The 25,387-nt window shown below is 36.1% G+C and overlaps 1 protein-coding gene across 1 annotated transcript; it reads left to right on the forward strand.

Annotated features, from left to right (window-relative positions):
• Positions 1 to 1,920: 1,920 nt before the first annotated feature.
• Positions 1,921 to 4,990, forward strand: LOC113344739 (receptor-like protein 43). Its single transcript, XM_026588674.1, has one exon. The coding sequence runs from the start codon at positions 1,953 to 1,955 to the stop codon at positions 4,956 to 4,958; it is 3,006 nt and encodes a 1,001-aa protein (XP_026444459.1). The 5' UTR covers positions 1,921 to 1,952; the 3' UTR covers positions 4,959 to 4,990.
• Positions 4,991 to 25,387: the final 20,397 nt, after the last annotated feature.

A 25,387-nucleotide genomic window follows, 5' to 3' on the forward strand; every position in this document is an offset into this window, starting at 1 on the left:
GAATTGATTAAATATGGTTTCGGTTTGATACATCGTGCTTGGATTTGATTCTTTGACGGTGTATGTTTGTAGATTGATATTTAATTCTTTGAGACTATATTTTGTTTAAATAGCTTTATTTTTTATTTATGATTTTAAATTGATGTGCCATACTTAGTAATATTTGATGGGACATGCTTTGCGATTGATAAAAAAATCTTTAGAATTATCAACTTAGAAGCAAAGAAAATTACAACGGTGAAACAATATTTATGTAGTGTGCGTTTTAGAAATTGAATATGAGTTTTACGTGATTAGATTAGTGGAAATCAAATTCCCTAGTTACCGTCTTTCTCATTGCATTAATTAATTCTTTTTATTTTCATTCTTTTGATTCCTTAATTCTTTCAAAAATCCGAAAACAAAATCTCTGGTTAGTCAATCAAAATTATTGGTTACAGTATTTCCACTGCTCCCTGTGGACTCGACCCGTACTTGCCTCTGTCTACTAGTTAGACACCGTGCGATTGCGGTTATATAAATAGGTATTCCCTGAATTCTATCAATTAGCAATGAAACTGGTCATAGACAGTGAGACCTTCTTGAATGATGCTATCTCACAAGACTCTGTCCATGCAGACTCTACTGAAGAGAAAAACCTTTCCACAATCACTGATTTTTTGCCAGATGATTGTGCGCTTGTTTTCATTGATGCTGCTTATGATAAAAATGCTAGCTTGTTAGGTATTGGTTTGATCATGACAAACATTGCAGGTTCCTTCATTGGATGCAAACTCAAAGCATGGTCAGTGAGGAATGCGGAGGAAGCAGAAAGTTTAGCATTATTAGAGGCAGTGACATGGGAAAAAGCTAAAAGACTGGAGAGTGTGTGTTTTATCAGTGATGCTAAAATAGTAATTGATGATTTCAATTCCACTAGCAACAATTTATTTTGGTATAATAAATCAGTCCTAGAACCTCAGGAGAATGGATGGGAAATGTTCCTGGTTTTCTCAACTCTGAAAAATAATTCTCTCTACTTTAATAAATTTTCATTTGGTTCATTTAGAAAAGATAGATCCTTTTGGTTACCCATATCATCGGCCGCGAAATAGGTTCGTGCAATGGTGAACGGTGGCACCATTCGCATACTTATATTTGAATGTGCTTAAATAATGATAATTTTGTGTGAGACTCTCTTGCCGAAGAACCAAATGTTGATTTTGAATGATAACGGACAAAATTTAGTGGAAAATATGAGGCCATGAGCATTCGTTGAAAAATCAAACTTAAAAATGGAGACTGGGAGTAGTAAAGATGTCCCGTTTTGTACGTCGGAAAGATTTGTGCCTGGAAAAAATCGTCCACACAAAATTTACAAACTTCCTATCCGAATCTGTCCGTTTGTTGGAAAATACATGTAGAAGAGAATATCCTTCTCTTTACGCAAGAGAAAAGTATTTCCAACCCCATGAGTCTGATGATGCATGTTTTCCTCTATTGGCTGCAACTGTAAGTCTTTGAATCAAGCATGTCCACTCGAAATCTCAGATCTTATCTCTGAAAGAACCTTCATCAAACACATATATCAATCATGTCCACTCATTTATCAATCTGATGATACATGTTTTCCTCCATTGACTGCACCTGTAAGTCTTTGAATCAAGCATGTCCACTCGAAATCTCAGATCTTATCTCTGAAAGAACCTTCACCAAACACATATATCAATCATGTCCACTCATTGTAAATGGATACTACTGCTAGGTAACGTCACTATGATGTTACCCTACACAGAAAAATAATTTCATGACTGACTGACTACCCAAGTCAAGCTCTAGAGAGGTGAATGAAAATTCAAACTCATTTGAGATGCTGATGTTAAAAGCTTTAAATACCACTCCATACCAGTGAACATTCTTCACATTTGATTAGTTATCGATTAGCCATTAATTCATTCAATAAGAATACTCAAATGACATCATTTCGTCTCCTTGTCATCAATCTTCATTTTTTGTTCTGTTTATTGATCAGCGTCACTGAATTTCCACTAACCTGTCATGGATGTCATGAACAGGATAGAAGTGCTCTCCTAGATTTCAAATCCTCATTGGAAGACCCTGCAAATCGTTTGGCATCATGGCAAGATAGCTACCAACATCAAAATTGTTGTAATTGGCTCGGAGTTGGATGTTCATATGACTCTTTTCGGGTCATCTCCGTCAGTCTTCGAAACACAGTCTATGAAAATAACCTCGGAGGATCTGATTTTTCACTAACAGGTAACTTCCCTCCTTCCCTTCTTAGAATTCCTCATCTCGAGTATATTGATCTTGCCTACAACGATTTCCAGGGAACACAAATTCCGCTCCAGCTTTCCAATCTAACAAAACTTACTCATCTTGATCTCTCCCACTCCAACATTGGTTCATCAATTTCAACACAATTCAACAACCTTTCATCTCTACATTACCTTGATTTATCTGAGAATTTTCGCTTACAACCATCATCTGTAAAATGGGTGAGAGGGTTAGTTAATTTACAGGTGTTAAATTTGAGTGGTATTGATCTATATACATTTTCGAAAGAAATTTTGGGTGAGCATATATCTCATCTTTCCAATCTCAGAGATCTTGATCTCTCATATTGCAATATATCTAGCACAACTTTTCCCAATTTTCCCAATCTTTCTTTTCTATCTTCTCTTAATATGCATTCTAATGAAGAACTCAGTTCCCGAATCCCAGTACAACTTGCGAATTTAACTTCACTTTCTACTCTGGACTTGTCTTTTTGTGGGTTACAAGGTTCTGTACCTTATCTTCCTCAGCTGAAAGTGCTCGATGTTAGTGATAATCCTAGTCTTAATCCTGATCTAACTAGGATGTTTCAACATCAGTGGCCTAAGCTTCAAAAACTTAGCATATCAAATACTAATATAAGCGGATCAATTCCGAGTTCAATTTTGAATGCACCGCTATTACACTCTATTTCTGCCAGACGGTGTTCAATTCAAGGGTCTTTACCTTCTTCAATCTATAATCTTTCTCAGTTAGAGACTCTATATCTCTCGGAAAATAACATTACAGGTTACATCCAGTCCTCAATATCCAACCTAAAGCTCCTCACAATTCTGGACTTGTCTGACAATAATTTCCAAGGATCCATACCAAAATCAATATCCAACCTAAAGCTCCTAACCGTGCTGGACTTGTCTGTCAATAATTTCCAAGGACCCGTACCATGTTCAATCTGTGAGCTTATTTCTCTTCGAACACTTGATTTCGAAAGTAATAATATAACAGGAACCATACCGAGTTGCATATTGAATCTTCATAACCTTAGTGCTTTTTCTGTCTCTAATAACTCGATTGAGGGAAGCCTTTCATTGAAATCTCTGATTAACGATCTAAACCTAACATACTTACATCTGAGCTCAAATAGGCTTACTGTAGATATTGATCAAAATTTCAGTTTGTACTCTAAATTCAAACTACAGTCTTTGTATTTGAAATCATGCAATCTAAAAGGATTCTTCCCTACTTTCATCTGTAAATTGAGTCATCTTTATGTCTTAGACTTGTCTCATAATAACCTGACAGGAGTTATTCCTTCTTGTATCTCCAAACTCAAAAATCTCTTTTCATTTGATATATCGAACAACCAACATTACGGTCCTCTGCCTCTTCCACCTCAACCTGATATATCGATCCCACTTTCTTTTGATATATCTAATAATAAACTCAGTGGTAAAATCTCAATAGAAGTTGGAAAAAGACTATCTAATTGTTCCAACATCAATCTAGCTGGGAATCAACTTTCGGGTTCAATTCCCTCTTTTATATGTTCAAAAAGTTCAAGATCTTCTCTTCAAATAATCGACCTCTCTAACAACAGATTCTCAGGGGTTATACCAAATACCTTAGGGTATTGTAAGAGTCTTCTATCACTAAACCTTGGGAGCAATAATCTCACAGGAAATGTTCCAAATGAGATTGAAAAACTAGAATCATTGGGTTATCTTCAACTACAAGGCAACTATCTCGATGGTGATCTTCTCAACTTCATCAGTAAACTACATTCGTTGGTAGTTCTTAACTTGGCGAATAACCGATTCGAAGGAAGTATACCAACGACACTATTTGGTGCACAACACTCTCTCTTAAGTATCATTTCTTTAAGGTCAAACAAATTCAATGGAACAATCCCTGATGAAATTAACAATTTGAATCAACTGCAAATTTTGGACTTATCGCACAACAATTTCTCCGGCAATATTCCTAAGCAATTAGGAAGCTACTGGATGAATTTAACAGGCGCGTCTCACGATGTTATGAATGTGTATGACATTCAATTGCAGATGGTGATCAATGGGATCATGTTGCACTTTGAAAAAATATACACTTATACCACGGGATTGGATCTATCACGCAACATGCTTGATGGTAACATTCCAACAGAGATAGGTCGGTTAAGCGAACTTGCAAGGCTCAATTTGTCCCACAATCATTTGTCGGGTAACATACCTGCGAGTATTGGAGATATGTCTAAGTTAGCTTCCCTGGACTTAAGTTTCAATACACTATCCGGGAAAATCCCACAATCGTTAACATCACTTGACTCTCTTGGGGTTTTTAACCTATCTTACAATGAGTTGAGTGGTCAAATTCCAAAAGGGATTCACTTTAGCACGTTGGGTGGTGATGGTTTGGCTTTTGTTGGGAATGTATTATTGTGTGGAGAACCTACAAAGAATGTTTGTGAAGTGGAAGAAGACGATCAAGAAGATGATCAAGAAAATTACCAAGAAGATACAAATGAGAAATTGATATTGTATAATATTATTTCTTTGGGGTTTATATTGGGATTTTGGGGTCTATTCTTTGTGATGCTTATAAAAAAGGAGAAATGGTGGTTTCCATATTGGAGATTTATCGATTCTACTGTAGATGTGATCATAAGATGTATTCAAAGTGAATAATTATAATACCACCTGAATAATTATAAAAAATTTGGCAATTACGGTTATTACTCCCATGGATGCAATGATTAAGCACCATTTCTCCACTTCATGGCGTAGATGACGACCGTGAGTCCTGACATCAGTACAATATGAACCCACTATCAGTGCAATGATAGACGCGAGTAGGGCTGCACAAGACCCGTCCACGATACCCAAACCCACCCGTACCAGCTAAATCCGTGGGTTTTTAATCCATACCCGCCCGCTGTGGGTGCGGGGTTGGTTATGAAAAAAACCCCGCTGTCTGTGGGTGTGAGGTTGGTTTAAGCTAATACCCGCCCAAAAATCCGCAGATTATATACCATTAGATAAAACTAATCCTAGTCGTCCATTATGAAACCCTAATACTAGTAGATAGGATAACTGATAACCCTCATTCACTTTCTACACTCTTCTCTCTGTTCGGCCTCTCCTCTTCTTCCTCCCCAGTTCTTCTTCTTCACCTACGAACGACAATTACCAGAAATCTTCACCAGAAATCGACAACAACAACTTCGAATCTTCACCAGAAATCGACAACAATCGAAAAATCAACAGATTCAACACTTAATCTTCATCTGTGAACTTCCTAGATATGAATATTTTGGGGGTTTTGGTTTTTTTCTCACTTAATCAAGGAGAATAGAAGTTACTCTAAATACTTGAATATAAAGCGGGTTTAAACCCATTTAAACCCATACCCGCCCAACCCGTAGCGGGCGGGTACCAAAACCCGCCCGCTGTTTGTGGGTGCGGGGTTGGTTATGAAAAAAAAACCCGCAGTCTGTGGGTGAGAGGTTGGTTTTAGCTTATACCCGCCCATACCCGCCCATGTGCAGCCCTAGACGCGAGAAGAAGATTAAAAGACCCAAATATGGCAGCACCAATGCTCCCTAATAAATTTATAGTGATTAATTACCGATGTCAGCAATCACGATGTTGAAACTTCAATTTTTGATTCTTTATAAATATGATGTTTGTAGAAGCGTGCAGGTTAACATTTTCAAGTGTAGGAAACCTTCCTAACCCGGGAACATCAACCTCCTTAATTTGACCAGTAGAGATTAAGTTATAATTCTCGTCAACTACAGATTTTTGTCTCTTATTCGTCTTTATGCGACCATTGAACCTCGATGTTAATTTGTTCAACGTCTGTGCACATACACGATAAATGCAATTTCATAATTAAAAGACCAACCCTCGAACCAAAATTCACATATATTGAAACCAACAAAATTTCATCATATTTTTATAATTCCATAAACATTTATGTTCCAAATTCTATAATTCCTTAAACACAAACTATATTAATTCCAAATTTTATAATTCCATAAACACAAATTAAACCGTCTACATGTATTTCGAACATATTAGAAACAAAAATTAATCACTTCAAAATTCTATAATTCCATAAAACAAAAAACAACATAAATTAATCACTTCAAAATTCAAAAAAACTCAATACAAAGTCAATTGTTTTTGACCTTATTTACATACATACACATTAGCTCTTCTACATGTATAACCACAAATTTTCAAAACTTAAATATATATTGCTATAGAACCTACAAATTAGGTCTTGTACATGTTTGTAAAAATTTCAAATTATCAAAACTTCTTTTAACCTAATTTACATAAACACAAATATGATCTTTTTTCACATACAACACACATATTCATCTATAGAAACATAAAACAAACGAATACCCAATTTTATTTAAGCAATTACATGTTCATATCAATTCTTTACAACCCAACTTTATAAATTATATCAATTCTTTAAAACCCAACATTGCAAAAATCTAATTTGCGAATCAAAACTAAATCATAAATTATACTACAATATAGAAAAACTCAAGAGATAAAGAGAAGAAACATAGCTCATGAAACCATAAAAGTAAGGTTAATTTCTCGGTTTTATTTTTCTTGTTGCTATTTGGGAATGGGCGAAACAAGGTGAGAGAAGTGTTGTTTCGAGGCACGTAAAGAAGAAAAAGTAGAAAAGAGAAGAAGACCCGAGAAGCTTAGGGTAATCCGCCTGCACACTTGTGATGTACGTGTGTATAGTGGGGCGAACATATATAGTTCGCCTGTTTCTAGGCGCACATTTAACTTCCGCCCCATCAAACATAGGTACAAAGTCCGTCTCTCAGAGGGGCGTGGATTATACACCCGCGCCACAACAGGCGTTAATTTGATTTACGCCCCAGAACATGCGTAATTCATATGTACACCCAAACGAACGCACATTATACCCACGCCCCATAAGCAAGCGAACATTATATTTTCACTTAACCAAATATACTCCATTACCGTCGCGTAGCACTACGTACTAAACCCAAAATTTTTAGGTTTTTTTGATTTTTGGTCTTTGGTTATGCTCGCACCACTGCAGTTGCTCTAAGTACGGATCTTCTTCATCAACAAGAAGTTCTTGGTTAGTATAAGAGAAAATAAGTCATTTACCTAGAAACATTCAAAAACAAGTTAATATGGACTAGTGAAATTTTGTCTAAATCAAATGGACCGAAAATAATTTTAACTTGAAATGACCATTATACTCTAGTTCCTCTTTCTTCTGCACTTCACAAAAAAAACCATCGATATTATCTTCACTTTTCTCCGACATCTCCAATCCCATCTGACACCACCCGCTACCATCGTCGACATCTCTTGTTCTCCAACATCTCTATGTTCTCTTTCTCCACATCATTAACTATAATCACCAACACTACCATCATCAGCTGTAATCGCAGCCACCACCCATATCAACAATAACTACAACCACCACCACCCACAATAACTACAACCACCATCATCATCTATAATTATTCAAAAGCATCAGCTGGAATGGACTTGTACAATTTTGTCTGGGTCAAATTGGACGAATTTTTTTTTTAACTTGAAACTGACCATTATACCCTAATTCCTCTTTCTTCTACATTTTACAAAGAAACCATTGATATTATCTTCACTTTTCTCCGCCATCTCCAAATCTCATATGTCACCGCCGCTACCATCATCGACATCTTCTGTTCTCCACCATCTCGATGTTTTTTTCCTCCACAACATTAACTATAATCACCCACACCACCATCATCAACTGTAATCGCAGCCACCGCCCCCATCAGCAATAAATACAACCACCATCGCCCATAATAACTACAACCACTACCATCATCATCTGCAACATCTATAATTAACACCACCATCTTCCTCCTCCATCAAATTCTAATGTCCTGATTTCGGTAAAGTTTCTCAATTTCATCATCGTCTCATAAGTTCAGGAAGTTAAATTAGGTTTCAAATCCGTGGATTCATAAAATGGGAACTCGAAAATATGGATTGGTTCTTGATAATCCTTGAACACATAAGTGTCCTAACCCTAATTTTATTTTTTGAACGACTTGCATTCACCTATGTAAAATCTAGTTTAAAACATGATTAAATTTGGTTTGGATTAAATTGGTTTCATCTTGGTTTAATTTTTCCAAAATCCAGTTTAAAATTCATTAAATTTTGTTTGGATAAACTAGTTTTATCTGGGTTAAGCTTATGCAAAATCTAGTTTGAAATTGATTGAATTTGGTTTGTATGAAACTGGTTTCATCTTGTTTTGGATTGAGTTGAGATTGATTTCATTAAAGTTTATAGAACGATGAAACTGTACTTCATTACGCAACATTGCTGGAAAGAACTTAGGAAATAAGCATTAAATATCACTAATTTGTCCAGCAATTAAAACAACACCAAGTAGTCCTGGCAGAAAGCCATAAAATTTCATATGTATAGTAGCATGAAGTATAAAGGATAAAGGCAGAGGCTGCAGAGAAGAATTATGTTCCCTACCTGAGAACATCATGCTCCTAACCCTAGTTAGTAATTCGGGATTCGGCAAACGTACGGAACGGCAAAAGTACGAGTATTATACGGTTTTGTAGAATTCAGATTCGGTCCAAAATTCGGTCAACGGGACGTGATTCGTCAGTAATTCGGAACGGCATACGTACGTGTATGATTCGATTTATAAATGTGAGTGCGGCTCTGAAAATTCGGTATCTATATATAACAAATAATTTGTATTTATAAGGTCATAGAACAATTTTTATGCATATGTGTGAGTTATTTAAAGAAAAAATAAACTTAATATGATGATATTAATAATATATACAACATTAGTTATCCAAGAGGACGTCGTATGGTGGTTTAGATGCTTGGTTAGTGAGTTTGAGATATCTCTCACCTTCACCTTCAAATCTCTTCAGTCGTTTTTATTTCATAAAAATCACAACACGTCTAATATTCGGTCGTGTATGCTCGGGAGGCAGTAAAGCCCAAAAAATGGAGTCTTTGAAAAGTAAAAGCTAAAGAATTTATGGCGAATTAAGCGGACGTATTATTCGGGATACGTAAAATTCGTGAACGGTTCGCGAATAATTCGGAAATACCACATAATACGCGACTTGGGTTCGGAGTTGCAAACGTACGCGAATAAGACGGTAAAATTCGTGATACGGAAAGTCATTTTCTCTCTCATTATACCAAAGTAGAAATGCTGCAAAAAATTGGCAATTACGGTTATTACTCCCATGGCTGCAACGATTAAGCACCATTTCTCCACTACATGGCGTAGATGACGACTATGAGTCCCGAGATCACTACAATATGACTCCACTATCAGTGCAATGATAAACGCGAGAAGAAGATTAAAAGACCCAAATATCGCAGCACCAATGCTCCCTAATAGAGCATAAAGCCACTCTGCAAAGATGAGTTTCACTAATCTCCATATAGATGGAGGCTTATGATTTTGGGTATCCTTTGACTCCTTGCGTTTCAGAGATATAACATTAAGTTGACTTCCCACCATCAGCAACCAAGCCTCGTAACAGAATCACCAACAGGCAATTAATTTCTTCAGCATGACACTCTCACTCATCAACCTAATTCACCTAATTATGCATTCGGATGAAAATTTAAACTGAACGAACACATTACTAGAATCTCTCAGTTGCCAAATACATGAGTAACATGACCAAGCAATAACTCCAGCAAAATTATCAACGAACAAGTAAAAAACCACACTGTCGTATACATCTCCAAATTCACCCACAAAACAATAAACTGAAAATCATTGTGCAAGACCCCCTTTTTCTACACAGAAATCTCCACATTGCTCCACTTTAGGGCTTTGGTGATAGAAACTTAGATATTGCACTCAAACTCCTGGTACTCTGTCAGGAAAATTATCAAACAAATACACAAGCAGTGCTAATAAAACCACTATTAGTTAAAATAAAATCAACTGATTCACTAGACGACCTATTTAATTGATACCCATTGGTAAGAATCCTGGAAATATTCGTTTAGGCAATAAAAACGAACAGACATCAAATACAAATGAACCAGCATCATTTATATTAAACAATATTTATACTCAACTCACAAAGTAACCTAGAGAAAATAATACAAGTAAAAGTTAGACTAAGACCTTGTTTGTTTGCAGCTGACTCGTCGTCTGAATCTGAGTCAATCTCTGATTCGGGCTGAGTCAATAGTCAGACCGTTTGTTTTGCATTTTGAGTCAGATCTGACTCGACTTATGACTCGGAATAACCCCTGACTCGGACCCATTTGAGTCAGGTAATAAAATACTCCTGACTCACAGGACCAAACCACTGACTCACGTTTTTTGAGTGAGGTGAGTCAGATCTAACTCGAAACAAACATATCGAGTCAGATCCAGATGAGTCAGGTAATTCCACTCAGATCCAGATGACTCAGATCCAGACGACTCAGATGAGTCAGGAGTAAACAAACATGGTATAAGTTTGCAGTTGACTCGGCGTCTGGGTCTGAGTCAATTTATGACTCGCGCCGAGTCAACAATCAGACGGTTTATTTTGCATTTTCTGTAACACCTGACTCGGTATTTGACTCGCTATCAATCCCTGACTCGAACTCTATAGAGTCAGGTGTGAACATGTCATTGACTCACTTGCTTAAACCACTGACTCGTAGGAGGAATATACGAAAATACCCTTGATCCTTTAAATCTGATACCGAGAGTTCTCTTTTCTCCTCTCCTCGTTTGTTACGTCAAGATTTTATCGAGAGCAAGCAGAGATTAAAGATTGGGTAGATCTCTTCTCAGTAACATAGACATCAGGTATAATTTCCTAGCATAATCATAACAATTTCCTTAAGCCTTCCGTCAAGGTTATTTCCTTCATCCTCTCTCAACAGATCTACTATCTTCTTAATTTCCCTCTCTTCCGTCAACAGATTTACTGATCTTCTGCTTCATCACTCTCAACTAATTCTCCATTCTTTCAACTCCTCAGCTTTTTTTAGAAGGGTCAGACATCATGTATAATTTCAACATCCATATGTTTTCAATCATTTTCATATGGGTTTTTGATGATTTCCCTCCCTTACTTAGTTTCCTGATTAAGAAATTTATATTTAATTGTGGTTAAGGTTCAGGTTCTATGATAGGTCCTAAAGTATTCTTTAGGCATTATGGAAGTGATAATCACCCCCAAACTTAGAGTTTTCAGTGTCTCTATCTAGACTAGTCACAATCTCCCTAATTTCTATATCATCAGATTCTTGGAAATGGTCAATTAATTCTTTTAAGTTATTATCAGGCAATGCATCTTTACTCATTTCTACGGGTCTATCTTCATCGTCTAAGACTATTGTTTTTAAGTCGCTAGACTCTAAAACAACATTTTCAGAAGAAACTCGTTCCTCTAAACCACTATCGGCTTCGTAATCAAAAGGAAAAACTACATCGTCTAAAACGGTGGTATCCCTAGTCAAATCCCCGTCCTTTTGAATAGGTGAATAATCATTAAAATTATTTGGATTTGAAGTAAAAATAATATAATCATTATGAAGCTCAACTGGAGTAACAAATTCCTGATCACTATGCCTACATATTTCAGATTCTTCATCAGCACTATTCTCATCATTATCATGATATAATTTTTGACATTCAAGAATTCTTAATCTTTGTTCCAAACTAAGCGTTATGTGTTTATAATACTTCTCGTAGATCATTAGAGGTGATTCCTCGCTTACCGTTGGAACATCCCTATATCGTTGCCCATTCATATATTCACCAAGAGTTACTTTAGATGACGTCTCCTGAAAACGAGAATTTCTACACTTATATTCTCGTAACGTCATCTCTGGTGGCGTCTCCTGAAAAGGATTCATCACCCCTAAAATACAAGCAACAGAGGAATTCTACACAATCACAAACAAGGCTGACTCGACCAAATCAAACCTATAAAATCTAACAAATAACAAGCATGATGACTCCTTTACATTGTTTCTAGACATACTTCTACTCTTTCGAAAGGGAATTCGTTACAATATAAGCAAACCTCTCTAGATCGATCCGAATAAAGTGAGTCGAAGAGAAGTAGGGGAAGCTCAGAGGAGCTTTGATACCCCCACCTCTTTGGCAACGCTTCCCTGGGTTACAAGGCGGCTCTAATAGACTCACAGTAATCTTCCTGAATTTCAAAGTATGCTCAAAAGAACAACCAATATTTTTCGAACGACTTTCCTATTAAGATCGTTACCCTATAGGTTTCGTTCTAGTCAATATTTTCAGCTTGGGTTCGCGTTTGGTATTTTTTTCCTAAGGCGGTAAAGAAGGAAACAGTGATGAAATCCGAGTCCTTATCTTAATTTGTCCAGGCCTTTCCCTTTACTAGGAAATTAAAGTCCGTATTCAGTCCTCAGCATATATTCACCTTAAGGCAGATAATAAACCCGCTGACAAGGGATTCGCTGGTGTTCAGAATCTTACCTCCCGTTCCAGACGAGGGATGAATCGGTTGTAGTCGACTCGGGCCACGACTCCTATGTCATGTACGAACCCGAGGGGCCGAGACGATATCGTAACCGCCGTCCTTCCCTGCAAACAGTTTATATTTAATTTTATCCCTTTCTTAGGGTTTAAAAATAATAATGTCCAAAATAATGTCCCAAAATAAAGTTCAAAGTCCAAAAATAAAAGATTACAAAAATAAATCCCTAATTACAGTTTCTAAAAAAAAATATAAATATATATAAATTCTCTCTTTTTTTTTCGCTCTTTTGGCTTTGTCTTTGACTCTAAATCTTTAGTGGATCACCAAAATCTTTGGCAACTCCTTGTTTCTTTCGCTCCAAATCCAAAAATCTGTAGTAAAAAGACAAATACCCAAAAATGTAAAATAGAACAAAAAAATAAAATAATAATAGGACAAGTCTGCGTCGGCTGCGCCAAAAATTGATCGAATTTTAATATAGTGGTAAATAGGTTGTCGTTCACTCGGACTTGTAGAGATTAAAGTTTTGAAAAATACTAAATAAATACATAAAAAAACTATAAACAATGGGCGCGAGGTACTGGGACTAAGAATTTGGCCAATTTCATTTCTTAAGTTTCAAATAATAATTCTTTTAAAAATTATAGCTCAATAAATATATAAAATAAAGTGACTTATTTTTGCCAAGGTAGATTCTCAAAAAATTGATTGTAAATCCTAAGCATGATGTATCAAAACACCTAACCTAAGTATACATCATCAAATTAAATAACAATAATTAATTCAAATCATAATTTCAATTAAAATTAGTGCAAAAGTCATGAAAAGAATTAAATATAATTACCCAACTGTGAAATAAGGCTTCCTCCATCGCCCCAGTGTTGGGGTTTACCTCGTTATGTTGAAAAAACGCTCAAAAGATTTATTTATAGCTCATATGGTGTTTACAAAAGAGAGAAAATGGTGTAAAACAAGATTTTGTGACGGACAAAAGTAGTCACAAAATGAACGATAAAACATAAATGTTGCTGTCTTTGTAGCAATACGACCTTCAACCAATTGTCGATGTCGCTGTTGAAGAATGACAGATGTTGTGCGTCTTATGTTCTTCGTGTTCTTGATGTTCATCATCATCAGCAGCAGAAAAGTTTTGTAAAACTCTGATTTCTCCTTCTCTGGCTCTCCTGAGCCCTCCAGACTCTAGACCCCCTCCCTATAGCACATTAGGATCGTATTTATACGTAATTGCACCATTGAATCTCCTCCATTAACTCCAAATAATCTTCATTTACTCGGGTTATTTTCTTTCCATTTTTATCACTGATATTGTTTTCACGCGTCAAAATTCTTCCAGCAAGCTCCAAATAATCATTTAAACGCCTCAGATGTAGTTATACACACTTCAAACACGAGCCATACACGCTAAATCCCTCACAACTCGTGCAAGCTTGTGTTTTTCTCCAACTCCCTGTTTTAACTTAGAACGGATTGTCCAGCCAATTTTGATCGAAACGAACACCCATACCAGCTTTCTATGGTCATATAACGTCTACCCACTAAATTTCAGGGATTGAATCTCACTAAATCACGTCCCAATATCCAATCGAAATTGTGCCAGTGAAGAGAAATGTTTTCCCGCCAATTTTTTTTTTGAATTTGAGAAGAAGGTCACCCCTTATCCAGTGGTCTCCCCTTATCCGCTGCTGGAGTCCTTATAACACTTGTCCCTTGGGTGCATTTAGACAACTTTTCGGGCCGATTTTTTTTCCAGAAATGCTTATTTTCCAAAAATACCTACACACATAAAACGCCATAATAAGTACAAAATCGAGTACCAACAATACAGAAAATTAAGGACAATGTAGACACAAAGATGTGTCTATCACGAGTTCAGAAGTATCATAATAAGGTCTAGTTTTGATTGTATTTTCCCAAGACGAGTAACTAGTACTATAATGTTCCTGATTTTCTTGCTCGTATGACCAATTCGCGTGTGGATAGTAATTGGGATCACCATGGTATGAACCATAACCTTGAAAAGGGGTGATGTCCATATTCAAATTCAGGTCGATATTCATTGTATTGTCTTCTATTATACCAGTTCGACATTCTTAATTGCAAGTAAATTCTACAGAATCACAAACAAGGCTGACTCGACCAAATCAAACCTATAAAATCTAGAAAAAAACAAGCATGATGGCTCCCTTAGATTGTTTCTAGACCAGCTTCTATCCTTCCAAGAGGATACTAGGTATAGTTTTAGAAAACCTCACTAGAACAATCCGAATAAAGTAAGTCGAAGAGAAGTAGGGGAAGCTCAGAGGAGCTTTCATGCCCCCACCTTTTTGGAAACGCTTCCTTGGGTTACAAGGCGGCTCTAATCGACTTACAGTATTCTTCCTGAACTTTGAGTTAGTCTAAAAAGATACCCAATACGATCCTTTTGAACGACTTTGAGTTAGGCTAAAAAGATACCCAATATTTTAAGGCTTAGGTTCGCGTTAAGTATCGTTTTCCTAAAACGGGCAAAAAGAGAACGGTGATGAAATCCGAGCCCTTACTTTATATGGCCTGGCCTTGCCCTTTACTAGAAAATTAAAGTTCGTATTCAAAGCCTCAACATTTATGCACCTTAAGGAAGACAGTAAACCCGCTGACAGGGAATTCACGGGCGTTTAGAAGCTTACCTCCCGTAACAGACGTGGGATGAAACGGTTGTAGCCGACTCGGGACACCGACTCCTGTGTCAGTGTGCGAAGCCCAAAGGCCGAGAGGATATCGTAATCGTCGTCCTTCCCTGCAAATAATTTATATATATATATATATATATTTTTTTATTACCCTTCCGTTGGGTTTAAAAATAATTAAAGTCCAAATAATTTCCCAAAAAAATAAAAAAATGTCCAAAAATAAAAAGGTTCCAAAATAAAGTCTTATTTATAGTTTCTAAAAATAAGTAAAAATAAAATAAAATCTAAAAAATAGTAAAAATAAAATAAAAATAAAATTTTGTTTTCTTTTCGTTCTTTTCGCTTTAAGCTTTAGCTCCAAGTCTTTATGAAATCACCAAACTCCTTGAAAACTTCTTTTTGTTTTCGATCCAAACTCCAAAAACCTTTAGCACACATAAAAATATCCAAAGAAACATAAAAAAGAATAAAGAAAAAAAAATCTAAAAACAAATCCACGTCGGCGGCGCCAAAGATTGATGTGATTTTGTAGTTGTATTAAATATGAGATTCGAACTCTCGGACTTGTGGAGATTAAAGTTTTTAAAAATACTAAATAATTATATACAAAAATATTAACAAAGTGGGCGAGAGGTAACCAAGACACTAGATTCCACTATTACGCAAAATTGAATGATAAGTATTTCAAAACTCTATTCAATTCTTAAGTCATGTTTTATCTTTAATTCACTATCAATCATATAAATTCTCAAACATTATTTGTAAACATTAAGCATAGATTATCAAGAGTTTTTAACCAAGCATAACCTATCAAATTGAATGACAAATAATTAAGAAAATCATTAAAACAATTTAAAACTATGCAAAAGTAGCGATTAAGTGAATTATATAATAAAATAAGATAAAATGAAATAGTTACCCATTTATGTTGCGTAAATAGCTTCCTGCATTGCCTTGGTTACGAGGAAATTAGCTCATCATAGTATTTATTTATGGTCAAAAAATGGTTTACAAATGATGAGAAAGGGAGAAATGATTAAAAACTGGGTTTGTAACAATTATATTTGTTACAAACCAACTGTTACATAGAACGATAGATATAAACTGTTGTTGTCACTGTAGCAGAAATGACAGTTTTGTGCGTCTTATGTTCTTCTTCTCCGCGCACCAGCAAAGAAAATTCTCTACAACTTCTCCTGCAGCTCCAACGTGTTCTCTGCTTTTCCCCTAAATTTTCGACACCCCTTATATGACCTCCAAGGAGTCTTTTTATACTCGACAACCTCCTCAAATCCTCAAGAATCTTTTTAATCAATTCATTATTCTCTCTCGGGTTTTTCGTCTTCTTTACGAAAATAATTTTCATCTTTTGATTCTTACGCGTCTGCGTGGCTGTTAATTGTTTCTTAAACTAGATATAGTAAAATAAGCAGCTGAGAGCAACCACAGTCATGAGCCCCACTAAAGACCAAATCCCATACTAAAAGCTAAATTAATTTAGCTTTTTTTGAGGTGCACCACAGCGGCAGGCGACTAAAATATAGTCTAGCGGACCTTATACCAACGCTTGAATCTGGACGCACATATTATGGTCGTTTGTTGATGAAGTGTGTTTATTATGACCGTCTGAGTGTGATACAGGTACAATGGGCGCTTGATGTGAGGCGTATGTACAATTCACGCCAGACTCTGGACGGATATAGGAACCACGCTTGTTGATGGAGCGGACCTATTAGCCGCGTATAGATGGGCGTGAATTATACAACAGCCTCTTTTGGGGCGCATATATTAAGTGCGTCTGGGTATGATATTTCTTCGTTCTTCTACAGAAATTGTGCAGAAATTGTTCTGATGCAGAAATAAGTTAGTAGTAGTCATCAAATGCTCAAAGATTTCATATATATATATATATATATATATATATATATATATATATATATATATGAAAGAGTCGTTGCAATGAATCAAACGGTCGGAAAAATCAGCCGTTCAAAAATATAACTGTTGGCGCACGTATAACTAGCTCCTGGCAGACAAGAGAGTGTATATTCAACGCCTGTGAATATACGCTCATAATATTTGCGCCCAAACCAGGCGTACATTAAAGTTACGCTTGCTTCCAGGAGAATTTTATAACAGCGCCCCATTGGGGCGTATAATATAACTACGCCTGGTTTGGGGCGTATGTATTACATGCGTTTAGTCCGGCGGTGTTTATGCGTGATTCATACGCTAATTTTATCTCCGCCCCGAGCTCATACGTTAATTATACTAGCGCCCAGTATGAAGCGCTCACTATACTCTCGCCTAGATTCATACGCTCTTAATACCTACGTCCCACTATATGGTGATTTGGTCTGGGTTGACGACCACATTTAGTCTCAAACCCTAGTTTTCCAGACTCTAGATAGATTTAGTTGCTTCCACTACGGCTCACTTTGAGAATAAATTTGGGTATAGTCCCAAATTTGGTCGTGAATGTGGTTGCTCTGAGGATATCCCTTTTTCTCCACGTACTTTCCATATTTTAATCCCAGAAAAAATCCGAGAATATCATGTTCCCTGATTTATCAAAATCCGAGAATCTGCTCCTGATTTGTCAAATCTTGGAGATATATCTTTCCTGTTTTATAGCACATAACAGATTCGTGTCTTGATCCCATGAATATCTCCTTGAAATTATGTCGAAAATTCGGTCCACAAAATCTGCAAACGAGAAGCATAAATTCCCGCCAAAACCAAATCATTTAAATTATGATGAAGGGCAGCCCATATCCAAAACGTGGGTGCCTTCATCCAGTGGGGTGCCCTTATCCAACTTGGGAGTGCCTTTAGAAATTGTTCTGAGGTGTTTTCAACAATTTTTCCGGGGTTCCCCGTCGCATGTATGGGGTGCCTTTAGTATTTTATCCTGGGGGTGTAAAACACCACTTTTCAAGACAATTTCGCGGCAAGAGCTTATTTCTCTAAAAATACCTACAAAGACATAAAATAACAAAATGAACACAAAATCGAACACGAAAAATATATACATATTAGACACATAAATGCGTCTATCACCGTGACATGCGGAATCGACGTTGGAAATTTTGATCAGAGTACACACAATTGGGAAGAAAATAATCGTGCATCAGCTTCTGGAGGTAAAATTCCCTCCCTCCATATGCATATATTCTTGAAAATAATTATTGTAGCTCTGGAACTCTAGGTATTTTTTCCGAATGTACAAGCATCAGAGTGTCGGTTAATTGTTTATCTTCAACTTCCTCATCATCAAGTTGTTGCAACCTCCGTTGATGCATTTTTTGTTGTAATCTAAACAAATTCATAAAACATTCCTCTCTTCGTTGGATCTCGCCATTAATGATTATGAAGTTTAAAATTGAGAATTTAGATAGAGAAATTGGAGAAATATTTGTAGAAGTAGGTGTGAGTAATTTTAAGAAGAACAAGAGCGTATATATAAGAACTACCGGGAAAATAACCGTTACAAAAAAGTTGTTGATCGATATTCATAATGTCGCCAACTATATTAAGTAAATCGCACGATGGGGTCTATGACGCCAACGAGCATAATGTCGCCAGCGCTGTTGGTAATAACTGGCGATAGTAACTCTATCGCTTTTCCCATAATAGCGCAGCTCATTTGCCATTCCACCTAGCATGTCAAACACTATTTTTTACCCTTGTGCATAGGTGTAGTTGTAAGAAGTAATACATCTTACATCTAACATCTGATATGAAGTAATTGCATGATAAACAAGTAAAGAGACACATAAGCACAAGATATACATGTTTCGGCATGATTACCTACATCCACGGGAGTGAAAGGGTGATATTATTATTTTTCTCAAGTTACAAATGTTATTGCTCTCCACAATGATTAGTATCTCACCTCAATTCTCTCCTTACAATGACCTTCCCTTCTCTCAACTCAATGGTGTATATTTATAGGCTGAGGTGCGTATACAACCAGTTTACAGTGTTGGTCTTATTCTATCAATTCTGAGGTTCTTATCGGAAGAATATTGGTACCTTCTACCTATACTTGATACCTGATCTCCTAATCGCCCGAAGAGTGTACTTGATGTAGTTTTTTAAGTGGTAAATAAAGTACGTTGCTCGGACTTGTTGTAGACTCGATTTCAGACTCAAAAATAATAACATATACAAAAGACGTCACAAGATCAAGAGACTGAGACTCAGGTTTCCACCAATTCTTATACCCATGTGATTCAACTATTAATTCTAGACAATTATAGCTTATAATGATAACAAATATTGACTCTTTCTTTGCCAAAAATAGATTTTTTAAAGTATTAGATGTAAATCATAAGCATGATGCATCAAAAGTTCTTATACTAAGCATACACCATCAGACAAAATCACAAATAATCAAGAAAAATCATAAATCAATTTAGAATAGTGCAAAAGTCATATAAGAATTAAATAGAATTAACACATACGTAAAGAATAGATTCCTCCATCATCCCAGAGTTGGGGTTTAAATCCTCATATTAATCACTTTCTCAAAATACATATTTATAGCTCAAAAGTTGATCAAAAGAGTGAAAAGAATAAAATCAGTGAATCTGCAATTCTCAGAAGGCGTAGAGAAAAGAACGATAAATCTCTAATTCTGCTGGAAAACGATACTTAACTCCTGTTGTTGACTGCGGCAGTCTTCTGCGACTGTCTTCGATAGTCCGTTCTTCGTCGTTTTCTGCAACTTCTTGTTCTTCGTCTCTGCAGCCTCTGATCGACCCTAAAACTCTTGATAACCTTCTTTGAAACCCTCCTCCACTATTTATACCCCACAGGTCCCAATATATCCCGAGATAAATCCGAGAATAAATCGGTTTTCTTTTTCCTAAAGACACGGACTTTCTTCCTCTCTGTTGATCCCTTTACGCTATTAACTGTTTTCAACTTTCCAAACTCCTCTCTATTAAATATAAGAGAATCCATATAAGGTATCTTCCCTTAACTATGCGAAACTTTCTCAAAATAATCCCAAATCTCCGAGATATCCTCGGTCGTCTGTTATTGAAAACCTTACGTAAATCTTCTATATGTTCGATCCCAAACCATACACTCATCCTTTTTTTGTCATGACAGGCTCATACCAGTCCATATCCAATAGAAATTCTACGAGAATCTGATCTCCCTGATTTATCAAAAATCAAATGATACAGCTCAATCCAATCGATCCAATCAACATACGATCCTTGTTTTGCTGAAACAAATCCATCCCAACGATATTCCGTGTTTGAATCTCATTTAAGCTCTTCCAAAACTCTTCCCAGAATATCGCACACGAGCTGAACAATTTCCCGCCAAAATCTGTATTCTCAAATAATAAAGATGGTTCCCCCTATCCAGAGTAAGGGTGCCGATAGCAGCTTCCTTTCGAGACACCCTAGGGTGTAAATATCCATGGATACCCCTTAGGAATTAAGGTGCCCCTTATCCTGATGAAGGGTGCTTTTAGCAATTTTCTCTCATGCGCGCAATTACCACATTCCATGCCAAATTCGCCGCAAAAGCTTATTTTTCCAGAAGAACCTACAAATACATAAAATATCAAAATAAGTACAAAAATGGGTACTAACAATATATACAATTGAGATATATTAGACACATAAATGCGTCTATCAAATACCCCCAAACTTATTATTTGCTAGTCCCGAGCAAATCAAAACTACAAAATAAAATCCTAACTCACTGTCGCAGACATCGTCGATTGCATTTAGCGTATGCAATAAGCCTTTAAACCCCTAGGTGTCCCTATTGGACGATTTATAGTCTCGGGAGGGCTTACCATAGATATACCCACAAAATCTTTACTCCAGACCCTAGCTATCTACGCAGAACCTTGGAATGCACTAAAGAACCTCCTTGGTTGGCATACTTATTGATTACAGGAGGAAGTACCCTGATGCGAAATTCCAATTGTTGTACACGAGTTTGCACTCAAGTATACTAAAATTCATATATAAGTGATAGAGCTCTACTCAAATAGTCTCACTATGGACATCAATATCCGGAGTCAACAAATCATATGGATAGATTAAGAGATGGATATGGAAAAACATAGATGGTTTTGATGTTGACTAGGTGAACGGTGTTTCTCATATCTGTCTGAAGGTCACTGCCAAAATGAACCTATCCTAAATGACTGAAATACTGGTCTGACTAATATCAACACAACTGGCATATACAAGGGAACCAGTGGTCGATAATCCTAACTCTAGGTCAACACAACTGGCATATACAAGGGTACCAGTGGTCGACTTTATTGAATTCACATTTATTTATTTTTATTTTTATTTTTTTAAGAACTAACAACATGATTAGATCTTGTGGATCCAAGCGCATGCTTTTTGTCAACATATTACATGGTAATTCCCGTGGATCCTGCATTCCACGCTTGTTTAGGCGACGGAGACAGGGAGAACATCCACATATTGCTATCCAAGTGTTAATATTTATTCTGATTGGTCTAGTCTCAATTTTTTTTTTGGTATCTCAATCATTCTATTTCACTCTAGCAATGGTAACAACTTGAATCGTGAGACCCACCTAATCACTTAGAGAAACATAGTTTAAAAATAAAATAAAAACAGAAATGAAAAGGACTCAACAAGATATGGTGAAACTATCATGTTATTTCTAACACCTGAGGTCTGTGCTTTTATGAATAAACTCTTTAGATGTTTCCATCTAGTCAGATTGGTCCCTCAACTCCTAAAACCAAAATGCTTCCACACACTTAGATTGATTAGTGTTATCCTTAATATGCATAAATTTCTAGGCTCTGGAGTTTATTTATTGCAACTAAAAAGTTTTCCCCCATACCCCCAAACTTAAATCTAACATTGTCCTCAATGTTCTAAAGATAAAATTAAAAGCATGAACAAGGAAAGATATTACCTGGTTGCATGAGAATGGGTTACCTCCCAAGAAGTGCTAAGTTTAAAGTCTTCAGCTAGACTAAGAAAGGATTAATCACATCGAATCATATAGAAATAGCCGAAATAATTGTGGGTTATCAAAACCAAATAATGCTATCAGAAATAAAAGGAACCTGCAACAAGCCAAGAAAGTGAATAAACCGAGCAAACCCTTGCCTAGTTTCCTGTTTAAGACAACTATATCTAGTTGTTGTTCAGGTTCAGGTTCTATAACTGTGTCTAGATAAAATATTTTTATAGGTTGAATTTCCTCATAGGTAAGATCCAAACAATCAGGTTCTAAAGTCTGGAAAAACTCAGTTAAAAATTTAGAAGCACACAATAATAACCTGAATAATTGGGGATCCTAAAAGTAAATCATCTTTGACTTACATAATTGACCATAATGAGAGTAGTGGTCATTCTTAAGAAAATGTTTCGATTCTATTAACCTAAAGTACTTAGGTTTAGTCTCAGAACTTAATAATTGACACATTTGAAATCTATATATTCCCACATTCGGAAGAAAACTATTTGGTGGGAAAATAAAGTCGATCGGGGTATCATAGCCTGGGTAAACCACATCAACCAGATGATGGGTTTCTAACAACTGAACTTACTTATGGACATCATTAAGTTCGGGATAGCTATCATATAAAATGGTAGAGGTACTTATTTCACGTCCCAAGTGAGGGATCTATGTAAGAGCTAAAGGTAAGGAACAGGGAGAATGATAATCACCCCCAAACTTAGAGTTTTCAGTGTCTCAAGTTAGACTAGCCACAATCTCCCTAATTTCTAGGTCATCAGATTCCTGAAAATGGGCAATTGATTCTTCTAAGTTATAATCTTGCGGTGCATCCTCACTCATCTCTACGAGTTCATCTAAGACTATTGTTTCTAAATCGTACGATTCTAAAACATCATTCTCAGGATAAAACCGTCTCTCTGAACCATCATCGATTACAGTTTCTAAATCGTACGACTCGAAAACAGTATTCTCAGGATAAATCGGTTCCTCTAAACCTTTATTGGCTTCGTAAAAAGGAAATACTACATCGTCTAAAACGGGGGTATCTCTAGTTAAATCCTCGTCCTTTTGAATAGGTAAATAATTATTAAAATTATTTGGATTTGTACTAGAAATAACATTATCATTATAAATCTCTATTGGAGTAACAAATTCCTGATCACTATGCCTACATATTTCAGATTCTTCATCAGCACTATCCTCATCACAGTAATCATTATAATAACATGAAAATGGTTGAACCTCATCTAAAGCAGTGTCACCAATTCTAACCTCATCATCCTGATTCTGGAAATAACTATCCTCAAGGGGACTATCAGAAACACTATATTGGAAGTTAAGATTATTTTGAGCAATTATTTCGTTTGTCTCAGCTATCTGCTTGAAGGATTCCTCTATATAAGGTTTACTCATTGGTGTAGTTTGTTTATTCACTTCTGACACAAACCTATTTGTTTGTTCAGTTAACTTTTTGAGAGTCTCTTCTAGAAAAATGGAAGGGTCATAAATAGCACTAGGGTATAATTGTTTGATTAAATCATTCAACGGGGAACTAATACTGTTATATTCCTTATTTTATTGCTCGTATGACTGGAGTTTGTGTGGATAGTAATTGGGCTCACCATGGTATGATCCATAACCTTGAAAAGGTTGTGTTCCCAACCACTATTTACACTATGTTTGTAATGTGAATGATGTCCATTTGAAAACTCGGTCGGATATTCGTTGTATTGGCTATTGTAATACCAGTTCGATATTTTATTTCCAGAGGTGTTTGTTTTGTTAAATAAAACCCACTGACATGGGATTCGTGGGTGGATAGAGTCTTACCTCCCGTACCATACGGGCGATGAACCTTTGAAGTCGACTCAGGACACCGACTCCAATGTCAGTGTGCGAACCCGAGGGGTCGAGACGATATCGTAATCGTCGTCCTTCCCTGCAAACAGTTTTATTTAAATTTTTTTAACCCTTTCTTAGGGTTTTAAAAATAATATCCAATGTCCCAAAAATAAAGTCCAAAGAAAAGTTCAAAAATTACAAAAAAAATTACGAAAAGTAAAACCCTATTTATAATTTCTAAAAATAAAATAAAATATATTCTTCACTCCTTTGGGATTCCTCTTTTCTTTCCTTCTTTGGCTTCGCTTTTCTTTTCAGCCCTTTCTCTTTATTTTTACTTTAGCTCAGCTCCAAGTCTGAAAGCAAACAAAAATGCTAAAACGAGTAAAAAAGAACCAAAATAATTAAAATAAAAATAAACTTAAAAACAAATCTGTAAACAAGTCCGCGTCTGCGGTGCCAAAAATTGATGTAGTTTTTTAAGTGGTAGATAAAGTTCGTTGCTCGGACTTGTTGTAGACTCGATTTCAGACTCAAAAATAATAATATATACAAAAGACGTCACAAGATCAAGAGACTGAGACTCAGGATTCCACCAATTCTTATACCCATGTGATTCAACTATTAATTCTAGACAATTATAGCTTATAATGATAACAAATATTGACTATTTCTTTGCCAAAAATAGATTTTGTAAAGTATTAGATGTAAATCATAAGCATGATGCATCAAAAGTTCTTAGACTAAGCATACACCATCAGACAAAATCACAAATAATCAAGAAAAATCATAAATCAATTTAGGATAGTGCAAAAGTCATATAAGAATTAAATAGAATTAACACATACGTAAAGAATGGCTTCCTCCATCATCCCAGTGTTGGGGTTTAGCTCCTCATATTAATCACTTACTCATAATACATGTTTATAGCTCAAAAGTTGATTAAAAGAGTGAAAAGAATAAAATCAGTGAATCTGCGACCTACCTTAGGCGTCCAGAAAAGAACGATCAAACTCTACTGCTGCTGGAGAACAATACTTAGTTCCTGCTGTTGACTGCGGCA

Source organism: Papaver somniferum, unplaced genomic scaffold (assembly GCF_003573695.1).
Source record: "Papaver somniferum cultivar HN1 unplaced genomic scaffold, ASM357369v1 unplaced-scaffold_79, whole genome shotgun sequence".
NCBI classification, from domain to species: domain Eukaryota; kingdom Viridiplantae; phylum Streptophyta; class Magnoliopsida; order Ranunculales; family Papaveraceae; genus Papaver; species Papaver somniferum.